Source organism: Fundulus heteroclitus, chromosome 10 (genome assembly GCF_011125445.2).
Source record: "Fundulus heteroclitus isolate FHET01 chromosome 10, MU-UCD_Fhet_4.1, whole genome shotgun sequence".
Lineage (NCBI taxonomy): Eukaryota > Metazoa > Chordata > Actinopteri > Cyprinodontiformes > Fundulidae > Fundulus > Fundulus heteroclitus.
The window spans coordinates 5,791,573-5,819,134 of record NC_046370.1 but is presented as its reverse complement, the minus strand read 5'-3'; the positions used below and the strand labels follow the sequence as shown (position 1 = coordinate 5,819,134).

Sequence of the window (27,562 nt, the reverse complement as noted above, 5' to 3'; positions counted from 1 at the left end):
TCCGATAATGTCCAGTGGCTCCCTCAGTGGTGAAGCAGAGGCAGCCATAGAGCTGCTGGTGTAGGATTCTATTAGGGGTAAGACCAGGTTCATTTAATTAACTTTTTCCTCTCAAAAAATAAAATCATCATTTGCAAACGGCTTTTTGCATTCAATCTTGTTTCTTTTGTCTGGTATAAAGACACGGAGCATGTCAAAACTAAGTGACAGTAAAGCAAAAACAGGGGAGAATACTTTTTTCTCAACATCGTGTAAGAATGTGTTCATTTGCTATAATCTGCTCTGTTTAGTTTATAGGAGGCGATGATTTCCCTCTGCCGCTTAGCTTATTCCCTCGGAGCTTTAAGCACTTTTTTAGCTCATTGTTTTTGCTTCGGCTTATTTCCCCATCACATTAGGCAGCTGGCTTCCCGAAGAAGAAGAAAATAACATCTTTCAAACCTGCTGTCCGCTTATTTACAACCAAATGAAAGCCTCAATTAGCAATTTCTTGGTAAATACGGAGGAGAAATTAACAGCTTAAGAGCTAAAAGCTCTTCCACGGCTGAATCAAGAGTGGAAATTGGACCAAAATACAGAAAGGTGACTCCAAATGCGCTAATGCTGCTGATATGAAGCAGATGATGGCAAAATAATGGGGGCCCAAAGTAGGCAATAAATCTTTAAGTACAATGAGCAGTTTTGTTTTCAGTCTGTCTTGTTTGAATAACAGATTTCTATCTTCAAACTGTAGCCATCAGTCTTTTTTTTTTATTTATTTTTTTGCATGAATCTTACCACCAGGTAAGCAAGCGGCTGCAGAGAGGCTACTTTAGCTGAAAGGAGAAATATCTTTTGATGACAGAGAGCAGATTTCTGCTTGAAAACGGTGAAAACACATGTGAAAGTGTGAGAATCCGTAAAACAAGTGGCCGGGTTTCAGGGTTGAAACCTCGACACGCGAACCGACGCGTCTGCCTCTCTCCTCCGGGGCGGCGGGAGTCTGGAAACATACGGAGGATTTATGCGAACATGGATGTTTTTGCGCCCCGCTGTGCATATATCTCCCTGGCACCGTCTGCCCTTTCAAGTTCCACTTGGATCTGTTTATCCATGCAGGCCAACAGGAGTCTAGAGCAGAGATTGCCTCCAGAACCCATCATTCATTCATGAGGAGCTTTTATGACCCCACTTACGTGCCGGCTCCTTGAAAGCACTACCTAGATGTGAAAGAAAACATCTTCTGCACAATCTTCTGCAGGAAACTGTTAACCCGTTGTGTTTAGTTGAGTATTTATATGCAGCGTTGTATAGTAACAAAGTAAAAACACTTCACTACTGTACTTAAGTATATTAAGGAGTACTTTATATTTTCCTCGAGTACAACATTTTTGGATAAATTTCACTTTTACTTCACTATATTTACGAACTTAACTGCGTACTTTTACTCCAATACATTTTCAACGTTTGGTTTAGTAACTCAGTACAAAAAAAAGCGAGATTGAGAGAGAGAGACATGCAAGTGTTTTGACCCCACCTTCTGATATTGTTACAGGTGTATCTATTAGCAGGTTTACCACTTCCTGTAGGTTAACTAGACCTGGTTTATCACTTAACCATGTTCTTAGTATACACCCCCTTTACCTGCACTTGGTTGTGTACAGTTTTAAAGTGCATAGCACTGACCTTACTTGAAGAAGGAAAACTGAAAGCTTAGAAAAAGGTTGTATTTTATGTCTAAAATTGGTCTAAATTTCTCCTGCACTTGGTTGTGTGCAATTTTAAAGTGCATAGCACTGACCTTACTTGGAGAAATTTAGACCAAGTTTAGACAGAAGATACAACCTTTTTGTAAGCTTTCAGTTTTCCTTCTTCAACACTTGGTTGTTTATATTATTTTAAGTGAATTTGACCTTCAAAGTTTACCAAAATATAAAAAAATGTCATTCAAACTGCATTTACCTTGTTTTACTTTTTACTTGTACTTTTCATTACATCTATTTTTACACTAATTTTCATACTTAAGTACAAGACATTTTAGATACTTTAAGACTTTAACTCAAGTAACATTTCAGTCAGTGACTTGGACTTTTACCAAAGTCATATTTTGGAGAGGTAACTATACTTTTACTTGACTCTGAGACTTCAGTACTTTATACAACACTGTTTATATGTGATGTGTGGGTCGACAGATAGAAAACAGCAAAAAAAAGATAGAGAAGAAAGAAAGCCAGCCTGGTCAGATCCTCTTCTGGTCATGCAGCCCATTAGAAGATCAGGGCTACACTGAAAATCAATGGCCTGGATGCTTCTCCGCTCCTGTTCCCCAGAGGACGACACCGTCAGTGGGTTAAGAAACGCTCCAAGTCTGAACCAAGATGCAAAATAGCTTCCTCTGTACTGACGCTTTCACATTTACTTTATTCTTAGCCTCTTTATCCTTATTATTTTATCATCTTTCTTAAGCAATATTTTATCAGCTTATTTAACTGAGTTACTATTTTGTAAAAATATGTATATTTTTGTTGTAGTTTTGTTTCATCAAACAGGTCTTTCTTGAAAATGAGATCTTGGATCTAAATGAGAATAATTGTATGAATAAACATTAAATAAAAAAAAGGTAATTACTTTTTTAAAAGTGTGGTTTAAAGTACTATTTTGCATTTTTTTATATCCATTTTAACAATTTCTTTATATTTTATCTCTTGTTAGAAAGTGAAAGCTCAAAGTAAGCTCAACCTAAATGTGTAAAACAGATTTCTTGTGTTTGTTTCTGCTTTTTTGAAAAACTGAAAGGTTTTAGATCGGCAAACAAATTTTCATTAACGCAGATAACCAGAGTAAAATTTTAATAATAATGAGTTGACTTATTAACCCATTATTATTATAGTATTGCTCCCCTTGTCAACAAGGTAAGACGATTCAAAATGCTTTACATGAACGCAAAAACATTACAGATATAGGAGGGAAAAAACAAGTGCTAGTGATAACAGGCAGAAGACACATTACATTAAGGTGGGTGGAGGGTTGATTATAAATGGCTTGTTTAAGGTCACGCCTCCGCATCTCAGTTGGATTTAAGTTCAGACTTTGACTAGGCCACTCCAATTACTCCATAAACTGTAACTTGGATCTGCGGCAAGTTTCTTGGGTTTATGGTAGGAGTGGACAATAATTCAATATACAACATATATCGAGATATAAGTTTATCAAATAAAGGTGATGTGACTTTTCTGATATTTCAATATACATTACAGTCTATGATTACAGCATTTTTCACTCACTGACGTTCCGGGTTTCATGTAGTTTTATGTCTTTTATTTTTTTTGGAAATTATTTTTATGGAACAATGGTTCCATAAGTACAGGATATGGATATGTACTGAATGAATATAGAGATGAATACTATTATAAACAGAATTTTACTGATAGATTTGTCCTATGAATATAATATATAGGTAACTAGTATTGTGAAATAAATTTACAGCTGGATATGTACCGAATATAATATACAGGTGGATAGTACTATAAATAGTTTTACAAATATGTACAATAGCATAATATACAGATGATTGTTATTATAACAGTTTACATGTACTATAAATATATGTACAAATGGCTATTACTATAGGCAGAATTGTGAGCATGTGAGCAAATATTATGTTGGAGGAGTTTTATAAACGTAGCAAAATAATTGTCATAAGTTTGTATAAGCATCTGTTGAGGGCATTCTTGGCAGTCTTTCTGAGGTTTTTATTCTGTTTATATCCATATACAAATGTTGTCGTATCAATAGATATTAAGAAATATATTGAGATATAAGTTTTTTACCATATCTTCCAGCACTAGTTTATGGTCACAAACGAATGGCCCGACATATTCTTCAATTCATGGTTCTTTTTTTATTAATGTGAAACGGGCCTTAATGTTCTTTGTGGTGGACCGTGGATCGGGCCTTGGAGCTTTCCCACGAATCTTATTGTTGAATCATGAATGCTGGCCTTAATAGAGAAAAGCGAGGCCCGGGGTGCTTCAGATGTTCTCCTGAGTTCTTTTGTGACCTCCTGGAAGAGCGGTGGACCTGCTGTAGGAGGGATTTTTATAGGCTGGAAAGTTCACCGCTGTTTTATGCTGGCTTTCACTGTAGTCGATGTTCCAGAGCCTTAGAAATAAGTTTGTAAACCCTTCTGTAGACCGACAGATTTCACTGGCTTTGTTCCTCGTCTGTTTTTTGGTTTCTTTAGACTGGGGGTTAGATGTGGTGTTTTTTTTCCCCACATCTTTTATCCTACTTCATGTTGTCAGACAGGTTCAGTTTAGATGATTTCTTGAGTCCATCTAATGGTGGCTAGTTCACGATTTACCAAACGGTGCAATTACTTTTTCCGACAGGATCATGTTGGTAAGGATAGATTTTTTTTTTCTTAAAGAATTAAGTCATTTGTGTATACTTGTGTTGTTGTCAGATACAAAAGTATTTTGATTATGTAATACATCTAATGATCTCCGCAGATGTCATTGTTTATTTAAATGACATAGATGTGTGTAGCTAAGATATTAAGCTCAGATATAAACTTAAAGAAAGTGATCCTGAGATTATTTTTTTTAATAAAACTAACCCAATGTTTTAAAACAGAAATACCGTAAAGATCCAAAATCTACTTTTAAAGTGTGATCATTTCAAGTTGCGCTTGTACAAACCTAAGTAAATGAAGGAAAAATAATAATTATCTTTATTTGTTATTGCAACATAAATTCCAGTGAATTGTGGGTTGAATTCTCTGTATTCAACCCAGTACCCAAACTTATCAGTCTACGACCCTCATAATAACTGATGACCCTCTTTTGAAAATCACCAGAATAAAGGCATAACATTGTGAGAATATAGTAGTAATTTTGTGAGAACTCTTACAAAAACAAAAAAAGTCTTCCCCTGTGTGTTTATTCTTGTATTGTCCTTTATTGTTGTACACCTAAAATTATGATTTTATTCTAGGAGTTTCCATCAAAAAAATAATTAAAGATAAATAAAAAAGTTGTATTATGGCCATTGTTGATAAAGAAAATAAATTACTGGCCACAGAGGATTGCATTTCCACCAAACAACTATGAAAATCTTTGATTCATTTTACATATTTGCAATAAAAATCTTGGATGTTTTCTGATGTTGAGTAGTTGTAAATTAAAAAAAAACTTTTCACGATCAAAGGCATAAATTTGCTCTATTGAAACAAGCATATCCCTGACATTGTAAAGTCAGGAATTTGGATCGTATTTTGAACCGAGAAACTTGCAGCCTTCTCCAGGAAACAAGCCCCTTGCTCTCTAACCACCAGGCCACCGCTCCCTGCTGAAAAACGAGGACGGCAATCTCACTGCAGCTTTATTGCTACCTTCATCATCTCCTAATGAATCCAAACAGACAACCGGTTCATTATGAGCGTGGAGAAAGTAATGAGATGTTGCACCTTGTTTAAACACAGAGACCTGCGGAAGGCACTTAAGGGTTTTTTCCCACCCACTTAAGACTCGATCATTTCCTTATTTACAATACAGACGTGCGTAAGCGTCCCTCTACACGCACTCTGACGCCCGTGTATGAAGGCTGCACAGATCATGAGGCGACGCTTCAGATGATGAGAAGCCAGGAGGTTTCCTGTGAAGAGGACATGCCCAGATGCTATCCGTTCCCTCGGTTATTAGTTTTAGGGACTCCTGCTGATTTCAGGCTAAGCGACGCTCACTGGCAGCGCTCTCCTTCTCTGCCCGCTGAGTAACAGATGTAGCATCGCACAGGGATTTCATGCCGAATCCAACTGGTTAGTGGCAAAATGAAAACTCTGATATTAGGCTGGTTTAAGATTTCAGATTGGTTATAGTTTTTTATGCGTCTTAAAACAGGATTATTTCAATTTTAGACCCTAAATGCAAAAATATGTCCTACACTAGATGTTCAAACACTTTTAGATATGTTTAAAAATTAGTTTATTCTTTGCCATTTTCATCAACGTTTATTTTATTTTATTATTTAGCGAGAATGCACTGGGGATTTTCATCATTCCATGTGCTTTCATATTGGACAAGAGTATTAATTGTGCCGTGAGAAAATCACCAAGGGTTGAGCATTCACACTTCCCTTCGAAAATGTGTTTATTTGTGTTTATTTACTGTTTATTTTAGGAAATAATATGAACGTATTCTTGTTTTGTCACAGTTGTGCCTAAAATGATCCAATCCGTACAGCGAATTTGCTTGCTTAGGGGTTTACAATAAATTAAGTTACACAAGAGCCGTCTAAAAGATTACACAGAACTAACATTAGGAGGATTTTGTCATATTTCAACATTAAAATCTACTTTTGATGACTTTTAATTATTCGTCCCTCGTTAGTGAGAGCACACCTTTTAAAATCCAACCGTGACAAGGATGCTTGTCTTGAAGGGGTTGAATAGTTTGCTATTTTGCAAACAAACCTAATGTGCAATGGGGTAAATAAGTTAATTGCATATTAATTGACCAAGGCATTATGTTAAAGTCTAACTCTTGGACTGAATGTATTTTAACGCAGATGCATTCAAATAGTCACCAGAGTAAAGAAATGTATATTATATGTGAATTATGTGCGCCGTTGCTGTATAAGCTATAGAGCCCGAACAATATCAAGCCAACTTCACTGCGTTCTGCACTAGGCCTATAAGCAACAATACAGCCACCAACTACGCATCTAGAAGGCATTTTATTGTGGACTTAGTTCGGCGATTTTTTAAAAAAGCGCTTGCTCAAAGTAGACGTGGATCAGCAGATTTGGTGTGTGAAAGAAGATACTGGAAAACATCCATATATTCTTGTTCGCCGTACCGGTTGTACAACGTTAACAATGTGTGTTTCTATGCAAGTTCGCTTTGCGCATTCTCGGTGTTCTTGAACTGACGTCACACGTCGGAAATGGCCGATCGTAAACGTAGGCAGCACTCAAACGCGACATACCATAATCGGTGTAAAAATTGCGCAGTATTTCATATTTAAACTTAATTTGAACAATTTTGATACATGAATGTTCAAAGTTTCCTTGTTCTGGAAGTTATTGAACGGTTTTCAGGATTTTTTTTTAAGTCTAAGAGTTAGACTTTAACTTACCAAAAACATTTCTCTTATCATCCATGCTGATCTTGAATTTGAATCAAAAGGCTCTAAAATTTGAAGAAACTATAGAGAGCATCCTACTCTGGTAAAACAGATATATTTTAATGAAATTATCAATAAAAACAATAATATGTTGCAAACTGAGTTCAGCGTATCCAAATGATTTTATGGCAAAACTATGCTACTGTTAAATGAAAGGGATTTGAAAGACTAAAAGCCTAAGGCTTGTTCTGAATGGTTTCAAAACTACTGGTTGGGTGGAGGTGAATATTTCCTGCCTCCACCTGTAAATCTCAGCGCAGTTAATCCTACAGTTCCCACGCTGCCTCAGAGCTGGCTGTGTTTACCTGGAGCCTCGGCTCTGCTTGCTCAGGCAGAAAAGACGGGCTCAGCCTTGTGATGCTCGTCTAATGAGTCTCTGGCCCCGCCCTCCTCAACATAATCCAGGTGATTATGTCATCTGAGGTAATTGAGGCGACATGAGACAGAGGCCAAAGAATTTGCTGCCTTGTTTTGCCAGTTTTGCGGTGTGAGACTTTGAGAAACATCCAGATGCTTCGACCGGGAGCGTCTGGACGCTGCGGCAGTGAAATCACGTTTATGAATTAGTGTTTTTTCTTTGCATCACTAACAAAAAAAAAGAATATTTTTAATTGAATTGATTATAACTCAACATATGTACTGAGCCACTTTTAGTTTGCTTGGTGTCCTGGTGTGTCACAGTTGGATGATCTCTTAGGAGGGCATTAATATAGCTCTTTTCTAAAAAAGAATAATGTTTATGATGAGGACAAACAAGATTTAGGTTATTTTATCTTGATGAAAGCTGACAAAAAAGTCATAGGGAACAATTTTTGATTATTTTCGAAACAAAACATCTCAAAAGTTACAGTACCTATTCTCCGTAGTACGTAATTAACGTACCTCCATTTTATAGTTAAAGAACTTGTCTTGTGGGGCTCGTTAATGTTTTAGAGCCAGGAACTGCTCACCTGCTTCATCAGAAGCTCACTCATTGTACATTTTATTTTTACATCCCAACATGAACACAGAAATGTTTAAACTTGCTGTAAATACTGCAAATCAACAAGGAAAACACATGTCCACATGCCTTGTCATAGGAGCTATTTCTACGGTGACCTAACCCTAAAGTCTTCTTAAACAAAACAAATTTCAGTTTTGACAACAGATTTGAAAAACAAGGTAATATGAAATAACAGGAGCTTTTATTCTGATTTCTCATTTCATCTGAGGGTAAATTTATGCTTTATACATTTTGCTGCGATATGCAGTATCGGAACTATTTTAATACTTTTTGACGAACTGTGTGATTTTTATGACACAACCATTCCTACGCAAGAAAAGCTGACCCTTGTATTTAGATTACGCTTTATGAAAATGTATGTGTTCTAAAATGAACGAATACATTTCTAATAAAAGATTAAATTAACGCATTTATTTTGGCGTATTTAAGCTTCTACGAAGAACTGTCTCCTTCCTCTGGGAGTGAGGGGTATTACAAAAATAATCTAACCGCTATAACGATTGATTTTGCATAGCAGGGTATTGCTTTAACATTTTGTCTTACTCTAGAGTAGACAAAAGCTTGCTCAGGAAAATATTACCCTTTATTTTGCAATCAAAGTAAAGCCTTCTCTGAATGTCTTACAGATTTAGTCTAAAAGGACCACAGTGTCCTACAAATTTTACCATCAGAACCATTTATTTTTTTAAGGCTCGGTCTTCAATGTCTCTGGTGTCAGAGTTTTACCTGCCACTAACTGGCTCATAATACTAATATTTTAAACCCTTTCCCTTACATATATCATTCTCAGTTTTTACTTTCAACTCTTTCACTGACATTCATGGAGAAGCAGAGTATTCCACTGTAGCTTTTAGCTAATTAAAAGTAATTACATAATCTTGTTGGATCAGGAAACCCGCCCTTTTTTTGTTATCTCATATGTTTAAGCATCCGCAGAGACTTTCAATTTCTGCACAACTGAGTTTAGCTGCATTCATTGCACCAGAATGAAATATGGGTCTAGATCTGCCAAATTATTTCGATCTAAAGCAGGATTTTAAGTCTGTTTTTTGGGCCATTTTCAACACCCTGGAAAGATTTTGTGGAGCCTGCGACAGCACTTTAAAAGCAGTATATACAGTTTTTGGCCTGTCAGCAGAAGTGGTTAACGCAAACTGACCCTTTCATTGACAAATTTAAATCGTCTTTAAATAGAAACTCTTGGGTACAACAATAAAGTATTTTTCTTTGAGCTTAAACGTCCAGAAACATTTACTAAACAGCAGACAAAAGCAAAGTGGCTCCTTAAAACTAGTTTAAAATAAGTGTTTTTGAAGAAACAGTTATCCATAATTCCATTTCAGATTGGGCAAAATAAAATTTCAAGACCAAGAATAAAAAAATCAATCATAAAAATAAAAATAAAATAAACTCAGGAAACTGTCCCTTTTTTCTATGAAAATCAAACTACTTTTCCCTTTAGATCTATTATTTTTGGGCAGCTTAAAATAAAAAAAAGTACATGAAAATGATGTTTGTATTTTTAATTTTAAAGAAAATTTAAATTTTCTGCCACAAAGAATACTTTTACCTTAATGATTTTCAGGCGTGTGTACTAAATTTAGCATTCATCCCTAAAACCCCTAAAAATGTCTGTAAAACTCACACCAAGATTTAATCTGATGCGTCTCTTCAACCCTTTAGAATATTTAACCCGAGCTGTAAAAGTTATTATCACTCAAACTATTTTGTAACTGTTGAAGTTGGATTACAAAGAAATGTCACGCTTCTTTCTAGATTCTAGATTCTTTTAGTTTGCTTTTAATTTAACTGTACATGGAGGACTAAAAATATGGACTCAGATATCCGATGACGCATTAGATACATGTCCTTGCTACAGCAACTTTAAATTTGAGGACAATTGCAGTAAAACCGTCTATGCTGGAAGGGTTTTTCTGTACTCTTAAAAATGGTATTTCCCAGCTAAACAACATGCAACCTTAGCTGTGCATAAAAGTTTCCAGGATCCAGCAAACAATGAGAGGCCAGTTCGGTTCCCCTCTGAAAAGCTGCTCTCCCTTCTCCACCTGCTTCATCAAGGTTTTAGCTACACTTAGCAAAACGCTTTGCTGTGATTTATTTGGGAAAACACTCGGAAAGTCTTCCGGCAGTGTTAAATGCACAACTGTGCACTGAGGATGCAGAAAAGAACACAAGTTACCCTCTTTTTTTTTTAAAAAACATTTAGCATAATACTACAACAGGAATGTCATTGGCTGTACTCCTTTAGCACGAGAATCAAAGTTTATAGTCCGGAGCTATGCATCAGGGTTATATCACATGAGACGACACAAACGATTCAAGATGACTTTATTGTCGCCGTGTGTTAATATGGTGACAGGATGTACAGAAAAAATAAAGAAAATAGCAAGTAACATGACATTCCTGCACAGCAGACTTAGTATTTACAGTTTTTCTTTTACAATAGCACATGCAAAAGATATAAAAAAAGTTTGTATCAGAGTTTGAGGCCTCTGATATCAGTCCTATAGCGAGTGATATGAGCCATGTTACACAGATAAGTCCGTCCTTCATGAATCACAAGTTATGAGGTAGTTTTTGTGCAGTGATTTTGAGGCTTCTTTTACGGAAATGTGCAGCTTGATGTTCCTGAGCGTAAGAGTGTGCAAAGAGGTAATAACAGTAGTGTGATTGTAACATATTAACATATGATGGATTGTAACATATGATTGTAACATCTGATGGACGGTGGAGATGGTTGGATCTGGTTTGATCGTACATCATGGAATCGGTCAAGATACGTGTTAATCAAAAGAGGAGAAACTGGTGGCCATTTTGGCTCAGTGGTGCTAGGAAATATTTGCATTTTTCAAATAATCATGTTCTGAAAGCAAACTTATGTACTTCTACAGGCCACCAACCAGTAAGGGGCTAAAAAAGTAATTTTATACAGATAACTCTGAACATGTCCTTCCTTTAATCAGGCGGAAATCTCCACCTTTTTACCAGCAATAAACGGCAGACAGGAGGACACCTGCTTATTATAAGCAACCCTCATGTGGAGTCACATCATGGAGATTCTGCTTCGGGACCGGTCACAGAACCAGACTTCTACCTAATTGTTTCTATTAAAACTGCATTTTTTTTTCTGTGCAACCAGTAAGTGACTGCTGGAAATGCGGAGGTAGATGCTCGTATGTCCACACATATTGATCTCTGAGACATGTAAGAACACCCGGCACTCCCGTGTCTTTATGAATTTGATCAGAGAGTTTTAGACAGAGACAGATGGACTGATCCTGCAACAACAGCAGGAATCCTCCCTGGAGGGGCATCAAACTACAGCTCCCGGGGGGACTTCAGAAAGGATCCCCGATCAATACACATTAGCTGCTGCTCCACCGCTGAACAAGGATTAGTAGACATCATGGAACCGCGAGGTACTTTTCAGTCTCGCTCTGTGTGTAAGCATGAATTTATACATTGGATGATAAATCAAGCCTTTCTGTTATCAGACATTATGTAAACCTCCCTGTTTTTTAAGGAACTCCGAACTAAATTATAAACAGTGTAATTACTTACTCTATTTCCTGCAACTATTATAATGTATTATTCATAAAAATATGCATTTTTAATACAAAAGTTCCTACATTAATATGGATATATGTTAATGGTATGTGAGTTTTTCTGCTTATGTCGAAAACTGAAATTCACTTTCCTAATTTCCTAATTGCTAAAATAAACAGCTAAAATATGCTAGCATTGTTATTATAAAAGGTCATACATGAGTCATATTTGTTGTATTCAAATGTTTTGCTCAAATATAAACACACACAGCTTTTACTGGAAGTTGGATAGAAAAAGAGCCGTGATGAAGTGAGTCAGATGTGGAAAAGCCCAAAAAAAAGCTAACTTTTTTTTGCATGGTGGGTCAGAATATGATTTGCCTGAAGGTGCAACTGTAGCTTTGCAACGAAAAGGTCCTAGGTTTGATTCCTGACCTAGCTTCTTTTTGAATGCATGGACAGTTTGCATGTTCTCCCCGTGCATACCTCCCTACATGCTTCCTCCCACAGTCTTAAAACACGCTCCAAATTGCTTTTAGGCACGAGTGCGTGCATGAATGGTTGTCCACCCTGTATGTCTCCGTGTTGCCCAATGATGGAGAAGGTGACATGTCCAGGGTGGACCCCCGCCTCTTCTCCAATGACCGTTGGAGACAGGTACCAGCTCCCTCTCAACCCTGCACAAATAAGAGGCCAAAGAGAACAGACGGATGAATGTTTAATATATAATTTTACTGGGAGGGTGTGAACAGTCTGAGAGTCTACACTGCAAAAATGGAACTAAATATAAGTAAAATGTTCTTAAAATTTGTGTATTTTTCCTTGATTTGAGCAGGTAAATAAGATGATCTGCCAATACAGTAAGATTTTTGCACTTAAAATAGGAACAATTCATCTCCATCATCTTATTTCAAGTGCAGTAGGCTACATCTAATTATCTTATTTTAGGGGTCAACATACTCATTCCATTGGCAGGTAATCTTATTTACCTGCTCAAATCTAGGACAAAAACACTAATTTTAAGAACATTTTACTTATTTATGGCATTTACAGATTTTTCGCAAATCACCTCAGAGCAACACAAACCTGAAACCTCTCCCATTCATTTCCTATGGAGCGGTTTTGAAAAATGACGTCTAAAAATCCAAAACATCACATGTTTTCGCATCGACGCTACTCCTAAACCGTTTTATGTACAGGCATGAGACTTTGATGTACAGGCATGAGACTTTCACACATGAATGTCCCAACCCTTCTGGCACTCACAAAAAAGGAATTTTGTGGATAACTGTTACGGTTTTTCCGCAGGAACAATTTGTTCGGGAGTAGCGAATATGCAAAATCCTTAAAACGCTTTGGAGCTGCATTTTCCCACATCAACCACTTTTTTACATCGTCGCTGTGTCTACACCGATTTTCGTACAAACATAAAAATGAGCTTCATGGTCCTCAAAAGCCTGCTGATACTCATGGTGAAAGAATTATTTTGATATCTCTTATACTTTTTGAGTTACAGCGATTTGTTAGGGACCCTTTTTAGAGGATTTCTGAAATTCCATAAAAATCCCATTTAGATCATAATTTTTTACGCCTTTATTAAACTTTTTCTAGCAAAAAAAACGATAATAAGATGATCTGCCAATACAGTAAGATTTTTGCACTTAAAATAGGAACAATTCATCTCCATCATCTTATTTCAAGTGCAGTACATCTAATTATCTTATTTTAGGGGTCAACATACTCATTCCATTGGCAGGTAATCTTATTTACCTGCTCAAATCTAGGACAAAAACACTAATTTTAAGAACATTTTACTTATTTTTAGATCCGTTTTTGCAGTGTAACAGTCCCTGAAGTGAGCTGCTTGGACAACAGAAGACGCGACGAGACGCGCAGTATGCCGTGCTTACAGAAGCAAATACGCTACACTTCCAAATGTGTGCATCGATTTGGAGGTTGAGGCAACAAATTATGACTGGCTTCATCAATGAGGCGTGCTGTGACGTTCACAGATGATGTTGTGTCAAGATTTTTTATCTTTCAAGATAACAGGGAGCATTGTGTCGGTGTGATTGGCTTGATGCAAATGTAAGTAGTGCTGTTAAATGCTCAACGGACTCAGCTTATGTACCGCTTTCCCCAGTCATACAGACCACTCAACGTGTTTTTACCCTCGAGGCACGTTCGCCCAAGCTGTGCTCGCATACAGGCACAGATTCACACGCCAGTATGCAGATTGGTTGGCGACTTGGGGTTAAGTGCTTTGCCCCGAGGCACGTCAACATGTGGTAGGAGCCACAGCCGTCCCCTTTCTGGTCTGGCTACAGAGGTGCAGCAGAAACCTGCAACAATGGGGTGAGCGCGCAGTTGTCAGAGAGCAGCAGTCACAAATGTGCCTTGCTTGATTTGACCATTGTGTACATTTGATCAAGCTGCTTCCTGCCCCCCATCATTTGGGAGTCTGTCGCACAAAGAGACATAAAGGCTGCATGAAATGCGTCATAAGCATTCAGACTGAGCTCTCTTTGATAAGCATCAGATACAAATCAAACCACATATGCAAGTGGCCGGGGTTTCTTTGGAAAAGGAAAATCAGCTTTGTGCTGTTCAGATTGTTATGGGAAAATCAGAAATGGGTTATATTTGATTGGGGTGGGTTTGGGCTGCTTTTGCCTGCAGTATGAACGTACAGTAGGATGTGTCATGATATCCTGCTCTGACCAAAGAGTGCTGTTGTCAGTGTGATCTGGTGGAAATCTTTGTGGGGCATTCAATATTAGTAAAACAATTCTGAATTCAGATTTCGGACGGTCGGGGCCGAACAAGGTGGAAATCATCCGGTTCTGGTTGCTGGCTGATTGCATCTCTATATGTTTGGCATCAGGACCACTTTAGCTGACATTCTGCAAGAAAACGACACTACAGAGAGAAACCTGGACTGAAATAAAACTACGCTGATAGAAAACTGTGTAAAACTGTGCTTACATATGTCCCTTTGTGTGTCTGCTCTGTCTTCTCACACGCACAGTTGGTCGGTCTCCAGATTTCTCCTCACACTGAGCCTTATTCTGCTGTAGGCATCTTTCTGGTTAAGGGGAGCTCTTCTATTCCACTTTCACCACATGCTTGCTTAGCATCAGAGATTGCTGTAAAGTTAATGACCCAATGCAACTAACCGTCCCCTGTTGCAACACGCTTTCTCCCTGTTACAGGGGAGTCGGTCCTTTCTGGTGCATCATATGCTTGGTCCAAATTAGAGATTGATGTTGAGTTAACAACTCAATGCAACTAACTGTTGCCACATGCTTGCTTAGCATCAGAGATTGCTGTAATGCTAATGACTCAATGTAAATAACCATTTACTGTCGCCACATGCTTTCTTCTTATTAAAGGGGAGCTGCTCCTTTCTGAATACGTCACATACTTGGTCCAAGTTATAGATTGCTGTTGAGTCAAAAGCTCACTGCAGCCAACCATCCACTGTTACCACATGCCTGCTTAGCATCAGAGATTGCTGTAAAGCTAATGATTCAATGTAAATAACCATTTACTGTCGCCATGTGTTTTCTCCCTGTTAAAGGGGGGGGGGGGGGGGGGGGTTGGTCCTTTCTGGTGCATCACATACATGGTCCAAATTAGAGATCGTTGTTGAGTTAACAACTCAATGCCACTAACCGTCCACTGTTGCCACATGCTTTCTTAGTATCAGAGATTGCTGTAACGCTAATGAGTCAATGTAAATAACCATTTACTGTCGCCACATGCTTTTTTCCTGTTAAAGGGGAGTTGGTCCTTTCTGAATACGTCACATACTTGCTCAAAATTAGAGATTGCTGTTGAGTTAACAGCTCACTGCAACTAACCGTGCACTGTTGCCACATGCCTGCTTAGCATTAGGGGTTGCTGTAAAGTGATTGACTTAATGGAACTTACTGTCCACTTTCGCAACATTGTTCTCTTCTTGTTAAAGGGGAGCTCTTCTATTCCACTTTCACCACATGCTTGCTTAGCATCAGAGATTGCTGTAAAGCTAATGACTCAATGTAAATAACCATTTACTGCTACCACATGCTTTCTCCCTGTTAAAGGGGAGTTGGTCCTTTCTGGTGCATCATATGCTTGGTCCAAATTAGAGATTGCTGTTGAGTTAACAACTCGATGCAACTAACTGTCCAATGTTGCCACATGCTTGCTTAGCATCAGAGGTTGATGTAAAGCTAATCACTCAATGTAAATAACCATTTACTGTCGCCATGTGTTTTCTCCCTGTTAAAGGGGAGTTGGTATTTTCTGAATATGTCACATACATGCTCAAAATTAGAGATTGCTGTAGAGTTAACAGCTCACTGCAACTAACCGTCCACTGTTGCCACATGCTTTCTTAGTATCAGAGATTGCTGTAAAGCTAATGACTCAATGTAAATAACAATTTACTGTCGCCAGATGCTTTTTTCCTGTTAAAGGGGAGTTCCTTTCTGAATACGTCACATACTTGCTCAAAATTAGAGATTGCTGTTGAGTTAACAGCTCACTGCAACTAACCGTCCACTGTTGTCACATGCCTGCTTAGCATCAGGGATTGCTGTAAAGTGATTGACTTAATGGAACTCACTGTCCACTTTCGCCACATGCTTTCTTCTTGTTAAAGGGGAGCTCTTCTAATCTACTTTGACCACACGCTTGCTTAGCATCAGAGATTGCTGTAAAGCTAATGACTCAATGTAAATAACCATTTACTGTCGCCATGTGTTTTCTCCCTGTTAAAGGGGAGTTAATCCTTTCTGGTGCATCACATACATGCTCCAAATTAGAGATCGCTGTTGAGTTAACTCAATCCAACTAACTGTCCACTGTCGCCACATGCCTGCTTGGTTTAAGAAACTGCTGTTCAATTAACGACTCAATATAACTGTCACTGACTCTCTTTCGTGACTTTTTACCATTTGCCATTATAAACTAAATTTCAAAATTAGTGTTACAACTAGAATCATATTGAAAATGAATGTTGTGGTATTGATTTAGTTATATATTTTTGTATAAAAACTGTATATTTATGCTGTATATCCACTTTAGATTACATTATCTGAAATAAGCTAAATTGAAACCTTTAATCTGTGTTTTTATTAAAATATGCCTTTTTTTTACTTTTTAATTCATAGTTTTCCTAATTCGTAATTATTCAAATCTTGTTCTTTTAAAGCCAGGATTGTTTTATGAGCCGTCTATATTACTAAACCCCCTCTCTGCTGTTATGGCACATAGCTAAAAATAGTCTGCAATTTTTACCAGTAATTCTGGAGAAATTTCAACTTAGCAGACAAGCCTTCTTGGGCTTTCTGCACCATATACCATATTTCTAAGCCTTGTCCTGCCAAGGTGTACAACTTTTTAACTTCTTGACAAACAGATACTAGGTGTTGCGTGTGAGTGTGTGAACCAACTGGAATATTTCTGCCTCGCAGTCAGCGAGTGTTTCCTGAAAGCCCAGATAATCCTGCAGCTGAACAGGATGCAGACAATACACTTACTCTTACTTCACTCTGTGGTGCTTTCAGAAGTTTGAACATGTGCTTTGCTCCGCCTCAGTACTTTAGGATTGGAGGTTACGCTTGACGTTCTGAACATTTCTGATCAATTAACCACCAGCGACATTAATCTCCGCAACACAAACCCTCTGAAGTAAGACGTTTGCTGCAGATCATTTAGTTGACCGGCCGTTGCTGTCATTGTTATTTATATATGTCCTCCTTTATGTAAAGACTGTAAAACTCATGATTGCACGTCGTAAATTATCCAGCTGCTTTAAAACATTCTGAACCACTGAACTGACTCCCCTGTGATGAATCAGATTAGATCTCTACATCTGTGTCGTTATTTACCTGGAAGGTGCAAAAGCAAATATATAATTTGTTGTTTAGCAACAGTCTGCACAAGGTGTTATGGTGAGACCTGAATAGAAGGCATTACTCTTTTTAGCCGTAGCCTATATAGATGTAAAAGTGCTACATCAGCAGTACTGCAGATGACTTCTCCTACAGTGTCCAATGCTCCTCCTGCCCAGATGAGTGTATCCCATAATAAATCGAACATTGCACCGCTTGGATCTCTTGCTTCGTCGCATACTATTTTTATTTTCTATTTGACCCACAAGTGTGGCACTGGCAAATTGCTGCAGAAAACTAAGACCTAGGACCCCAGACAGTAATATTTAGAAACAATTTTTTTAAAGGCTCAGAGGATGAAGAGTGAAACTTTGTGCTCCTGCTTTTGATCAAAGCTGGTGCTGAGGTGGGGCTGACGATGGGAAGCCGAGCTACAGCTGTCGGAGCCTCTGATGCCGGCAGCGGTTTGTGTGTGTGTGTGTGTGTGTGTGTGTGTGTGTGTGTGTGTGTGTGTGTGTGTGTGTGTGTTTCAGGGACCCTAAGGAGGCCTTCAGGCATTTTATGACACCGTCAAAAACACTTCCACTTTCTGCATCTATCAAATAATAAAATGGCTGTTGAGAGACAGAGGCAGGAGGGAACGTAGCAATCTGGATGGCTCTATTTGAACATTCCTGACCACAGCGACCAACTTGCAAGACCTCACTAATTAGGGGATTATAGGACTAATAGGACACCACACAAGTGTAAAAGTGTGGCATCTTTTTCAGCTTCAAACTGCATTTATGCTGATGCTGCAGGGTCAAAATTGCCAATATACTGGTAAAAATCTTGATTAAATGGAGTTTTTATTAATGTCATTGGCCATAAAAAATACATAAATTATAGAGATAACGCTTTTAGATTGGACTCTGTCTGCTTCCTGACTAATTTTCTCTCTCTGGGTCTTGTACCTGATTGTGACATATTGTTTATTCTGACTATAAAAAGTTCCCGGCCTTAAAAATTGATCGACGGTAGATGAACATCTGAAGTCATGGCTTCAGAGATGTATCATCAGTTTGCAGGAGATATTTCTTTAGGGTTAGGGTTAGGGTTAGGGTAGCATGTAGCAGAGAAACAAAGCTTAATATGACAAAATTAGTTTTGTATTATATTTATTCTGAAAAGAAAAAAAAAATTCCCTAACTACAAATTGTTTTAAAGAGAACTTGAAATGAATAATTGATGCTATTTTGATTCAAAATCTTCACGTTCCTTCAGTCAGTCTTTTAAAGTGGATTTTATGAAAGAAAAAAAAAACGTTTCCCAGGGTTAAATGTGGAGCAAATGTCTGATTTAGTCACAAAAAACTAAAACAGAATAAACTAGAGAGTTCAGAGTTTACATTAAACAGCTTTGCAAAGTCGAGTCGAAGAGTGCAAATAGTCAAAATGGTTTTCTGCCTCCTAGCAAGAGCATTTGAGGGGGAATTTCGCCTTTGTGTGGCGAGTTTGCATGTTTTCCTTTTGACTGCGTGGCTTTTCTTCATGTCCACCGTTTAAGGTGGGACTATATACTTATTGGGTGACATAAGACAGGTACACAGGATTTTAATTTAGGGGTAGCAGAGTAAAGAGGGCTGAACATAAAAGCACACCGCTCTTTTCAGATTTTTGTTTCACAAATGCTTTTAAACCAAGTCATCGTTTCATTTTTCACTTCACACTCACGAGCTACTTTGTGAACGTCTGTCACATAAAATCCCAATTAAACACAAGGGTGATGAGGTTAACCACTTTTTCAAGGAATCCGTAAATAAAGTCATGGATTTATTCAATAAGCAAATATGCAAAGAGTCAACAAGCGCACATTTATAAGCGATACCAAACATGAACAGAAAGACACAGGAAACTAACTTCTGGCGTCTGAAAAAGAAAAAGGAAACCACCATAGTTTAGTGGACGCCAATACAAAATCGCATCCAAATATAAATCAGATGTCAGCTTATCATTAATCAACCTGTCGCTTTAAGGGACCTTTGAAATTCGCATTCTTGTGTAGGAGTTGTTGTCAGTTGGGTTCAGTGGGAGCGCACCGCTGAACGTGGTTTTGTGGACTTTACAAAGCTCTCCGTTTGGTCACAAAGGCACTTAGAGCGGACAATCGGGAAAAACGCAAAGGGAACGCTGTCCTGTCCGGATAGGAATGTGTCCCCTTGGCCTCGGCCACAATACCCAATTCAGTCTGTGCCGCCGGCCCATAAAAAAAAGAAAAAAGAAAAAAAAGAAAGTGCCACTCTGAAATACCAGGTGACGCATTGTTCAAGCGGCTCATTATATCCCTGTCATGTGTCTGTCTGAAGAGCAATAAATCACCTCCACTTATAGTCCCCTCCTGGAGCGCCCCAGTTCATCTGATCATATTTGTAGCTTCTGAACGTGCCCCACTGTTTGACTCTTCTCCGGAGTAATAAAACACATCACCCACCTGGAAATGTCTGTGTGCATTTATATATATATATATATTTTTTTGGCCCCACAGGTTCGGCGTACTACGACAACGTGCGGCCGCTGGCGTATCCCGACTCCGACGCCGTGCTCATCTGCTTCGACATCAGCCGTCCGGAGACCCTGGACAGCGTGGTGAAAAAGGTCAGTGCGTCACGTTCACAACATTTTTAAGGCGCTACGTTACGTTGTTGGTCGGGAAAGTAGAAATGGAGGAGAATTTAGTTGTTCGTTGCTGCAAGGGTCACAATCAGTGGGCATTTTGTTCACCTCTGTTTGTGCTGATTATAGTGGAGGGGAAAATAAATCTGCAGAACATGACTTAGAGAGCTATAATTAGCATTTCCTTTGTACTATTTAGGAAAATATAACAAAAAGTTCCCTCTAAATTCTGACACTAATACCCATTTCCCTTCAGCTCCAACATCTAGCTGCAAAAAAAGCTCCTTTGCACATGAAAAGTAAGGATACCTGCTGTGATAAACTGTTAATTGGCACTTCTGTCTGTTTGTATCTCATCAAAACAGTTGAATGAAAAGTACTCCACCAGCCCCGTTAGGGAAAATGTTCATTTAGGGTCTGAATGTGTTAAAAAATGCAGAGAAACGTATTATCAACTGGTACTTTTGTATAGCAGCCTGATTTCAGAACAAACAAATCACAAACGTGAACCTCAAGCAGAGGTTTTGGTTTGGGGAAGAAGTTGAAATGGGAAATAATGTAGAAATTAACACATTTTGAATTTGCAGATGCTCCATTTTAAGCAAACGGTTATTTAAGCGTGCAACAACACACCGTCCCTAACGAGTGAAGGTTCCTGTAGCTGGGATTGTGTACAAGGAGTCAGACTGCTGTGGTGTTTTAAATTAATAACTATAACTCATTACTGTAAGTAGTGTAAATGTCATGAAGCAGCCCTGAGATACAACACACTAGTTCAGGGGTGTCCAGGTCCAGTCCTACCATCCTGCATCTTTTGGATGCATCTCTGCTCCACACACCTGAATCAAATGGCTGAACTCCCCCCATCAGCATTCAGTCATCCAGCTCTGCAGAGGCCTGGTAACGAGCTATTAATTTAATTCAGCTATGCTACAGAAGGAAAAAAGTTGCAGGACGGAAGCTCCTAAGGACTGGGCTTGAGCTGCCCTTCACTCCCCTAATAAATCATTGAAAATGACATTTGGTCCAAACCAGGGGTCTGCAACCTTTACAACAAAGGAGCCATTTCTGCCCTCAGTCCAGTCAAATAAAATTTGTTTAGAACCACAAATGTTCCCTGACCTTTAAAAAAAAGAAAGAAAGAAAACAAATAATTTTTAATAAATATCTTCTTGTGGTTTTTTTAAAGAACCAACCATTTTGTTTCTATTGTTAGTTTTCATAAAATGAAAAAAAAAAAACATTTTTTTTTCCTTAAAAACAAAAGGATGGCTACACTTTCCTGGGATGTTTTTATTTGTGGAAATTGATGTAAAGAAAACAACAACAACAACACAGTTTCCAACTAAGTAATATTAACCACCTAAAGCTTATCTTATCTTACCTGAGTTTTTTACCACGTGTGGTGATCATTATCTTCAAGTTTTTGTTTTTTTAGCTATTTAACTTCTGGGGTTTATATGGAGTCTGACAACTTCAAAATTTGGACACTCCTCTTCTTGAATGAAGTAAACCCAATTTAAGATTAAGACTTAATTAGAATAAGAATAAGACTTAATTATTCTTAATTAAGACCTAATTATTCTTAATTCTTAATTAAATAAGATTAAGACTTAATTAAGACTTAAAACTCACTATACTATTATTCTTACTTTGTAATGCAGATTTTAACTTGTCTTTGAAGTGCTCAGTGATAAAGAACATATATCTAATAAAAGGTTTAATGTCTGAGTAGTAGAGCAGCTGACCTTGAGCTAATATGGCTGAATATCAAGTATTATGCAGGACAAATTAAGGGCTGAGTGGTGAGGTACACTTTTTTTAGGAGTAAAATCCCTGAGACACACGGGTATTAAAAAGAGGCGACAGTGGCGCAGGAGTTAGGGAGTTTGTCCTCCTTTGTGGTCATCAGATTAGTTACAGCGTTATACTAGTAAAAGCCATTTACTATTTAAAAAGACAATAAATCAACGACGGAGAGATTCTTCCAAAAGCAAACAGGGCGTAGTACCTGGATGCTCAAGGTTACAATCCCTCACCGCGGCCATTTTACACCCACACTGAGGGATTTATGGTTAATGAAACATGAAAGTCTCAACACTTTACGCTAATATGTTCTAACACTGAAATTCAAAATCTGCCAAATTATTAGATGTTATGCAAAGCCTCTCATGTTTCTTGTTAGCTTGCGGCTAAGAAACAGCAACTCTACTGTTAGCATGCTAAAGTGTTCGTTCCAATTCAAAACAACCACATAACCACAAAGTTGGCATCAGGCTTACTCAGAATGGGAAATATGTATGAAGGCTTGGATCGTCCAATTAGACAGGGATTTTTTTTTTTGTATTTTGACTTAAAGTCATATTTAGGCCAATTAATCATTCACAGTACTGTTAAACGAAAGAATGCACTGATAACTGATAATGCTATTAATAAGTTAGTAGTAGTAATTTGATACCACTCTTCAATATTAATTTTCCGCACTATGTTTCTTTTTGTGACATCTAAAAATGTACAAGAATATATATGCATTTTTAGAAATATCAAGTTAATACACTCTTACAAACGGTAAAAGCATTAAATCAGAATTGAAAAACATTAAAATGCATTGTAAGTACCGAATTCGAAACGGTGGTGTTTCCCCTACCGCCAACTGTTTTTAGAAGTTTTCTGCAGTACAACCGAACGAGTTAACATTTGACCTGGACACTTGTTGGAATAAAAACCGAACGTGATTGACGTGTTTTCAGCCCGCAGACATTCCTGCCATCATTCATCGGTGAAATTGTCAAACCAAAACAAAACAGTTATTTTTTTTTCCACGGTGGGCACATTCCCACATCCACAGGGGGTCCGCTTTGGCGCTATCCGTGACCCTGCTGTATGACCTCAGCAAACGGTGGTGAATAAACATATTTAAAATGCATGCACAGAATGCCACAGTGACATGTTGAGTGGTCACTTTTATTCAGCAGATAAAGAAAGAAAAGCAAAAGTAATTTATCCTTTTGTAGCCACCTACGTTTCTAATTTTAGCATTGGGTGTGCGGCGATATCTCGCGTCTCTTCTGCTAGGTTAGCTCTGGACTTACTTTCCTTCTGCCTTTATCCTCAAATATGTTGTGTTGGACCAACTCTGATAGCTTTCACACTAATCGATGTTTGCACACTGCAATTTTCCTTTTAGACCTCCCCACTGCTCAGCTACAAAAATACACTTTGACTGCTTATCACTTCCTTTTGTGTGCCTTGTTCTCCTCCATTCTCCATCTATTCATCAGGCTCTGTCTCCCAGATCGGGGCGTCCGTACATGTCTCATTCAACCTAAAACCTTGTTGGTTTACAGCTTTATCTAATTTTTTTTTTTCGTATTTTGCTTTGTTGTTAATAAGGAATTAAACACTATGTGTTGTTTGAAATAAGCAGTTATCGGTGTCTGAAAAACATTATAAATGTCCAAAGAATTGAGAAATAAATGACAGGTGCAATTATTCCCCTGTTTGAAAGGCAATAAAGGTCAATTTGCAAGCAGTTTTAAGAACATTTTAGGGTATTTAGGGATTTTTTTTTCTCTGGTAACACATCTGGTAACATTTATGAAGAATTAATATACATAAAATTAATCATGAAAGTCAGCCGTTGCTATGATATCAACTATGTGATCCTTTATGGTTTGTATTCCAACAGGTGTCTAAGTCAAAGGTTAATAACCTTTGCAATCTTTTTATCATCGCTTCTATTCAGTTCAATTCCCCTGTAGTTGCAAAACTGATTTGCAAAAAAGTTGATTTATCAAATGTATTTTTTATTTAAATTTTGAGGGTTTATAATAAAAAAACACATCACACTTTGACAAAATAAAAGTTTGGGGGCCGTTCTATACATTTTTAGAAAAGATAGCCCACTTTTATAAAACAAAGCAGACATTCTTCCACCTAATGACTTTAAGGGACTGAACAAGGAAACATTATCCTGTATACCATCATTTTCACTCTGTTTTATATGCAGATGCTCAGTTAGAAGAGGTGCAAAGACTATCCTTTTTATGAAGGATGGTGAATTATTACAGCATCATATTTGGTCAAAGACATTAGGAGCTACTTTGGAGGAGCTCTAGATCCAAATCTGGCATATAAACCTTTAAACAGTCAAGTCAAGCTGCCTAATGCTAAATGACGGCAGGAAATAAACTTCCAAATTAGTCAGAAAGGATCTCATCTTTGCATGTGAGAAAAAAACATCTCTGCAGGATTGCCACATGCTTTCCTCTATTTCTGCGAAAACTGCCTAAAATCTTTTTGCACACACTTTAATTACTAAGTGCAGAGTAAAGACAGCAATGACCCAAGCCTCCACAATTACAATTTTTGGGGCCCTCCATTATTACCCATAATTGCCATTAATGGCCATTACACTCCTACCATAAATGTCATTTTCTTAGTCTTCTTATGCCTTGTGTAGACCTCTTGAAGAGATGGATTTGCACCACCTAACAGTAAAGATTTGGTCACAGGTCATAATGAAGGTGGAGGTAAATTAGGAAGCGGAGGCAACAGGAACACATTAACTTATACATTTAACTACAAAAATAAAAAGGAAACAAAATATCAGGAAAACTTAAAGTGTTAAAAAAAGGTCTGGCATGGAACGACTACAAGTCTTAGACTTAGACAACTTTATTTGTCATTTTGTATGCACAGAGTGCGTACAGAACGAAATTTCGTTGCATACAGCTTGTAAATTGCAGAAAAAGTTAAATTACAGTTTAGATGAAGCAGAGATTTAAAAGTAAACAATAGATTTAAAATACAGTATAAAAACAATTGAAATGTAAACAATGCAGGAGAAAGTCACAGTATACAAACCATTGTATGTACAGAATTGGACTGTGCATGGGCATTTGTGCAAGAATGCATTTAAAGACTAAGAGTTCGGTAGCATTTGTAATGCTAGATGGAGATGCAATGATGCAAAATGTGCAAATATGCAAATGTTGTGCAGAGTTTATGGGTTGTAGTTCAGCAGTTCAACAGCAGTCTCAATCAAAAATCCAATAAAATCATGCAAACTGTTTTAAAAGCGCTAACTCTTGCATCTACATGCGCATATCATGCCCACAGTACGTCTTTTAGGGAAAACATATATTTTAATAACATTGTTTTAAGACTGACTATGTGTGAAAATAGGCTCTTTTGTAGATTAACTGGGCAGTTGGTAGCACTGTTGCTTTACAGCAAGAAGGTCATCAATGCCTGTCGTGACAATGTACTGCAATTTAAATCTTCCTCCAGTCTTTTTTTTTTTTGTAGTATTTGTTACAGCTTGACGTGCTAAAAACGCCTTTTTTGTAGATAGTAGCAAGTTTAGGCGAGTAGCTGTTTTCATGTTGCCGTTTCCTTGCTTATAAACAAAGATCACGCTTCTTTGTGTAACTAGTGTCCTGAAGAAGTCCAAAAACTTGACTGTTAGTTAATTGATCTCTCTAAATTGCCCTTAGGTGTGATCGTGTGCATGGTTGCTTGTCCCGTGTGTCTCTGTGTTGCTCTGTGATGGACTGGCAACCTGTCCAGGTGTAACCCGACCTCTCGCCCAATGACCACAGGAGATAAGCAGCAGCCCTATAGATATTGGTTGGGTGGATTGATTTATATTGTAAATTAGAGCGCAAAAGTTTTTTTTTAAGAAGTCATACTTTTCTTGCAACGAAATATATAGTTTGTGTCAGTTTTACGTTAGGAAATCCTGGAAAAGCCAACCAAACAATTGCTATCTATTAATATGACAAGTCTTATTGTGTCTCTGATCTCTTTAACTGATGGCTGAACCCATGAAATTCACTCCACTGTAACTTCCTTTTAGCAACACCTTTGCAGAACTGGTTATCTCTCGTGTTTATTTTGCACCATCCTGGGTCACATTTGTCTTTTTAGAACAAACTTCCAGTTGAGAAGGAGAAAAAAAAAAACAACTAACAAAAGCAAAACAAAGCTTGATTTTGTCCCTTTCATGAACCAGACTCTCTGCTCCAGCGGCTCGCATTCTGATGCTCCTTTATGCATCGCTTCTTAACAGTAACGCAGACAATGAGCTGCTCTTCCCATGGGCCCCGTGTGACTCTCGTGAGCGAACTGCGTTGCACCAGTTGCACGCACAGTTGCGCAGAGAAAGGCCGCTGAAAAGGCAACGGCTCGCTCTGCTCAGCAGCAGCAGCAGCAGCAGTAGTCAGGCATGCAGGAGAAAAGAAGATGTCTTTGTCAGGCAGAACAAATGGAGCTGCAGTGATCAGAACGCTGCCTCTGCCTCGGTATGGGGAGGTCCTGAAAGGACTCTCAGAGAGATAGATGGAGGAAAATAATTTAATGGCTTGAGTCATGTCTGTGTCTCCGTCTTTGTTTTGGAATCTTGTGACCATGAGCGTTATTTCAAAACAAAAACAGCTGCAGTAGATCTACAGCCGGTGTTGGCTATAGTCAGCTCCCCTGGTCAAGGGGACGGTTTTTATTATAGCAGCATAATCTCTAATAATAATCTTTGGAATAATGCAACCTTTGATTTGACAACATTTATTTAATGGGGGGGAAAAAAATCCCTGCATGCTTTGAGAAATAATTGACTACAGCTTTAATAGTGCCAGAATTATTGGCAGCCCAAACTATTTTTTATCAAATGAATAAAACTCAACCATTTTTTTTATCTATCCACTGCTTTTTAAATTTGATCAGAGTTGAATAAATTTTTCATCGAGGTATAAATGTGATGTGACACATAGACGTTTTCTTTTAGCTACTCTCCAAAATGGGAAAGACAAGACAACATGGCGTTCAAGTATGGCAGATGAGTGTTGAACTTTAAAAGCAAGGAGACGGCTACATGAAAACGGCTACTTGTTATCTACCGGATGGCGTTTTTAACACGTCAAACTGTAACAAATGCAAAAAATAAAAAATAAAAATACAGGAAAATTTAAATTGCGGTATATTGCCATGACAGGCATTGAGGAGGATAATTAGGGATAAATAAAAATGTCCTCCAGTGCTCACTGTTGGCAGTAAAAGGCGACATCTTGTTGTCACCAAGTTTTCGTAGCTTATTTTTGCACACATCTTTATCAGGGTTGTCACAATTAGTGAAAGGCGCTGTAGATGAATTTAGTAACCGTTCAGCCTCTGTGCTGCTTTATTTAGGCCAGTTTTTACATTTCCTGGTGTGGATAGCTCAATAAAAGTTAACTGCAAACAGAAAGTATTCACACCCCTTCTCCTTTTCCACATTTTGATGTAGGGGTGGGTATTTATC

At 38.0% G+C, this 27,562-nt stretch overlaps 1 protein-coding gene across 1 annotated transcript in view; it reads left to right on the top strand.

Moving 5' to 3' along the window:
* LOC105919671 (rho-related GTP-binding protein RhoN) overlaps positions 1 to 27,562 on the top strand; it is a 51,466-nt gene that overhangs the window by 15,798 nt on the left and 8,106 nt on the right. The window contains exon 3 of the mRNA XM_012855039.3: positions 20,138 to 20,247. Coding sequence (XP_012710493.1) covers positions 20,138 to 20,247 — 110 coding nt within the window. The remainder of the gene's footprint in view (positions 1 to 20,137; positions 20,248 to 27,562) is intronic.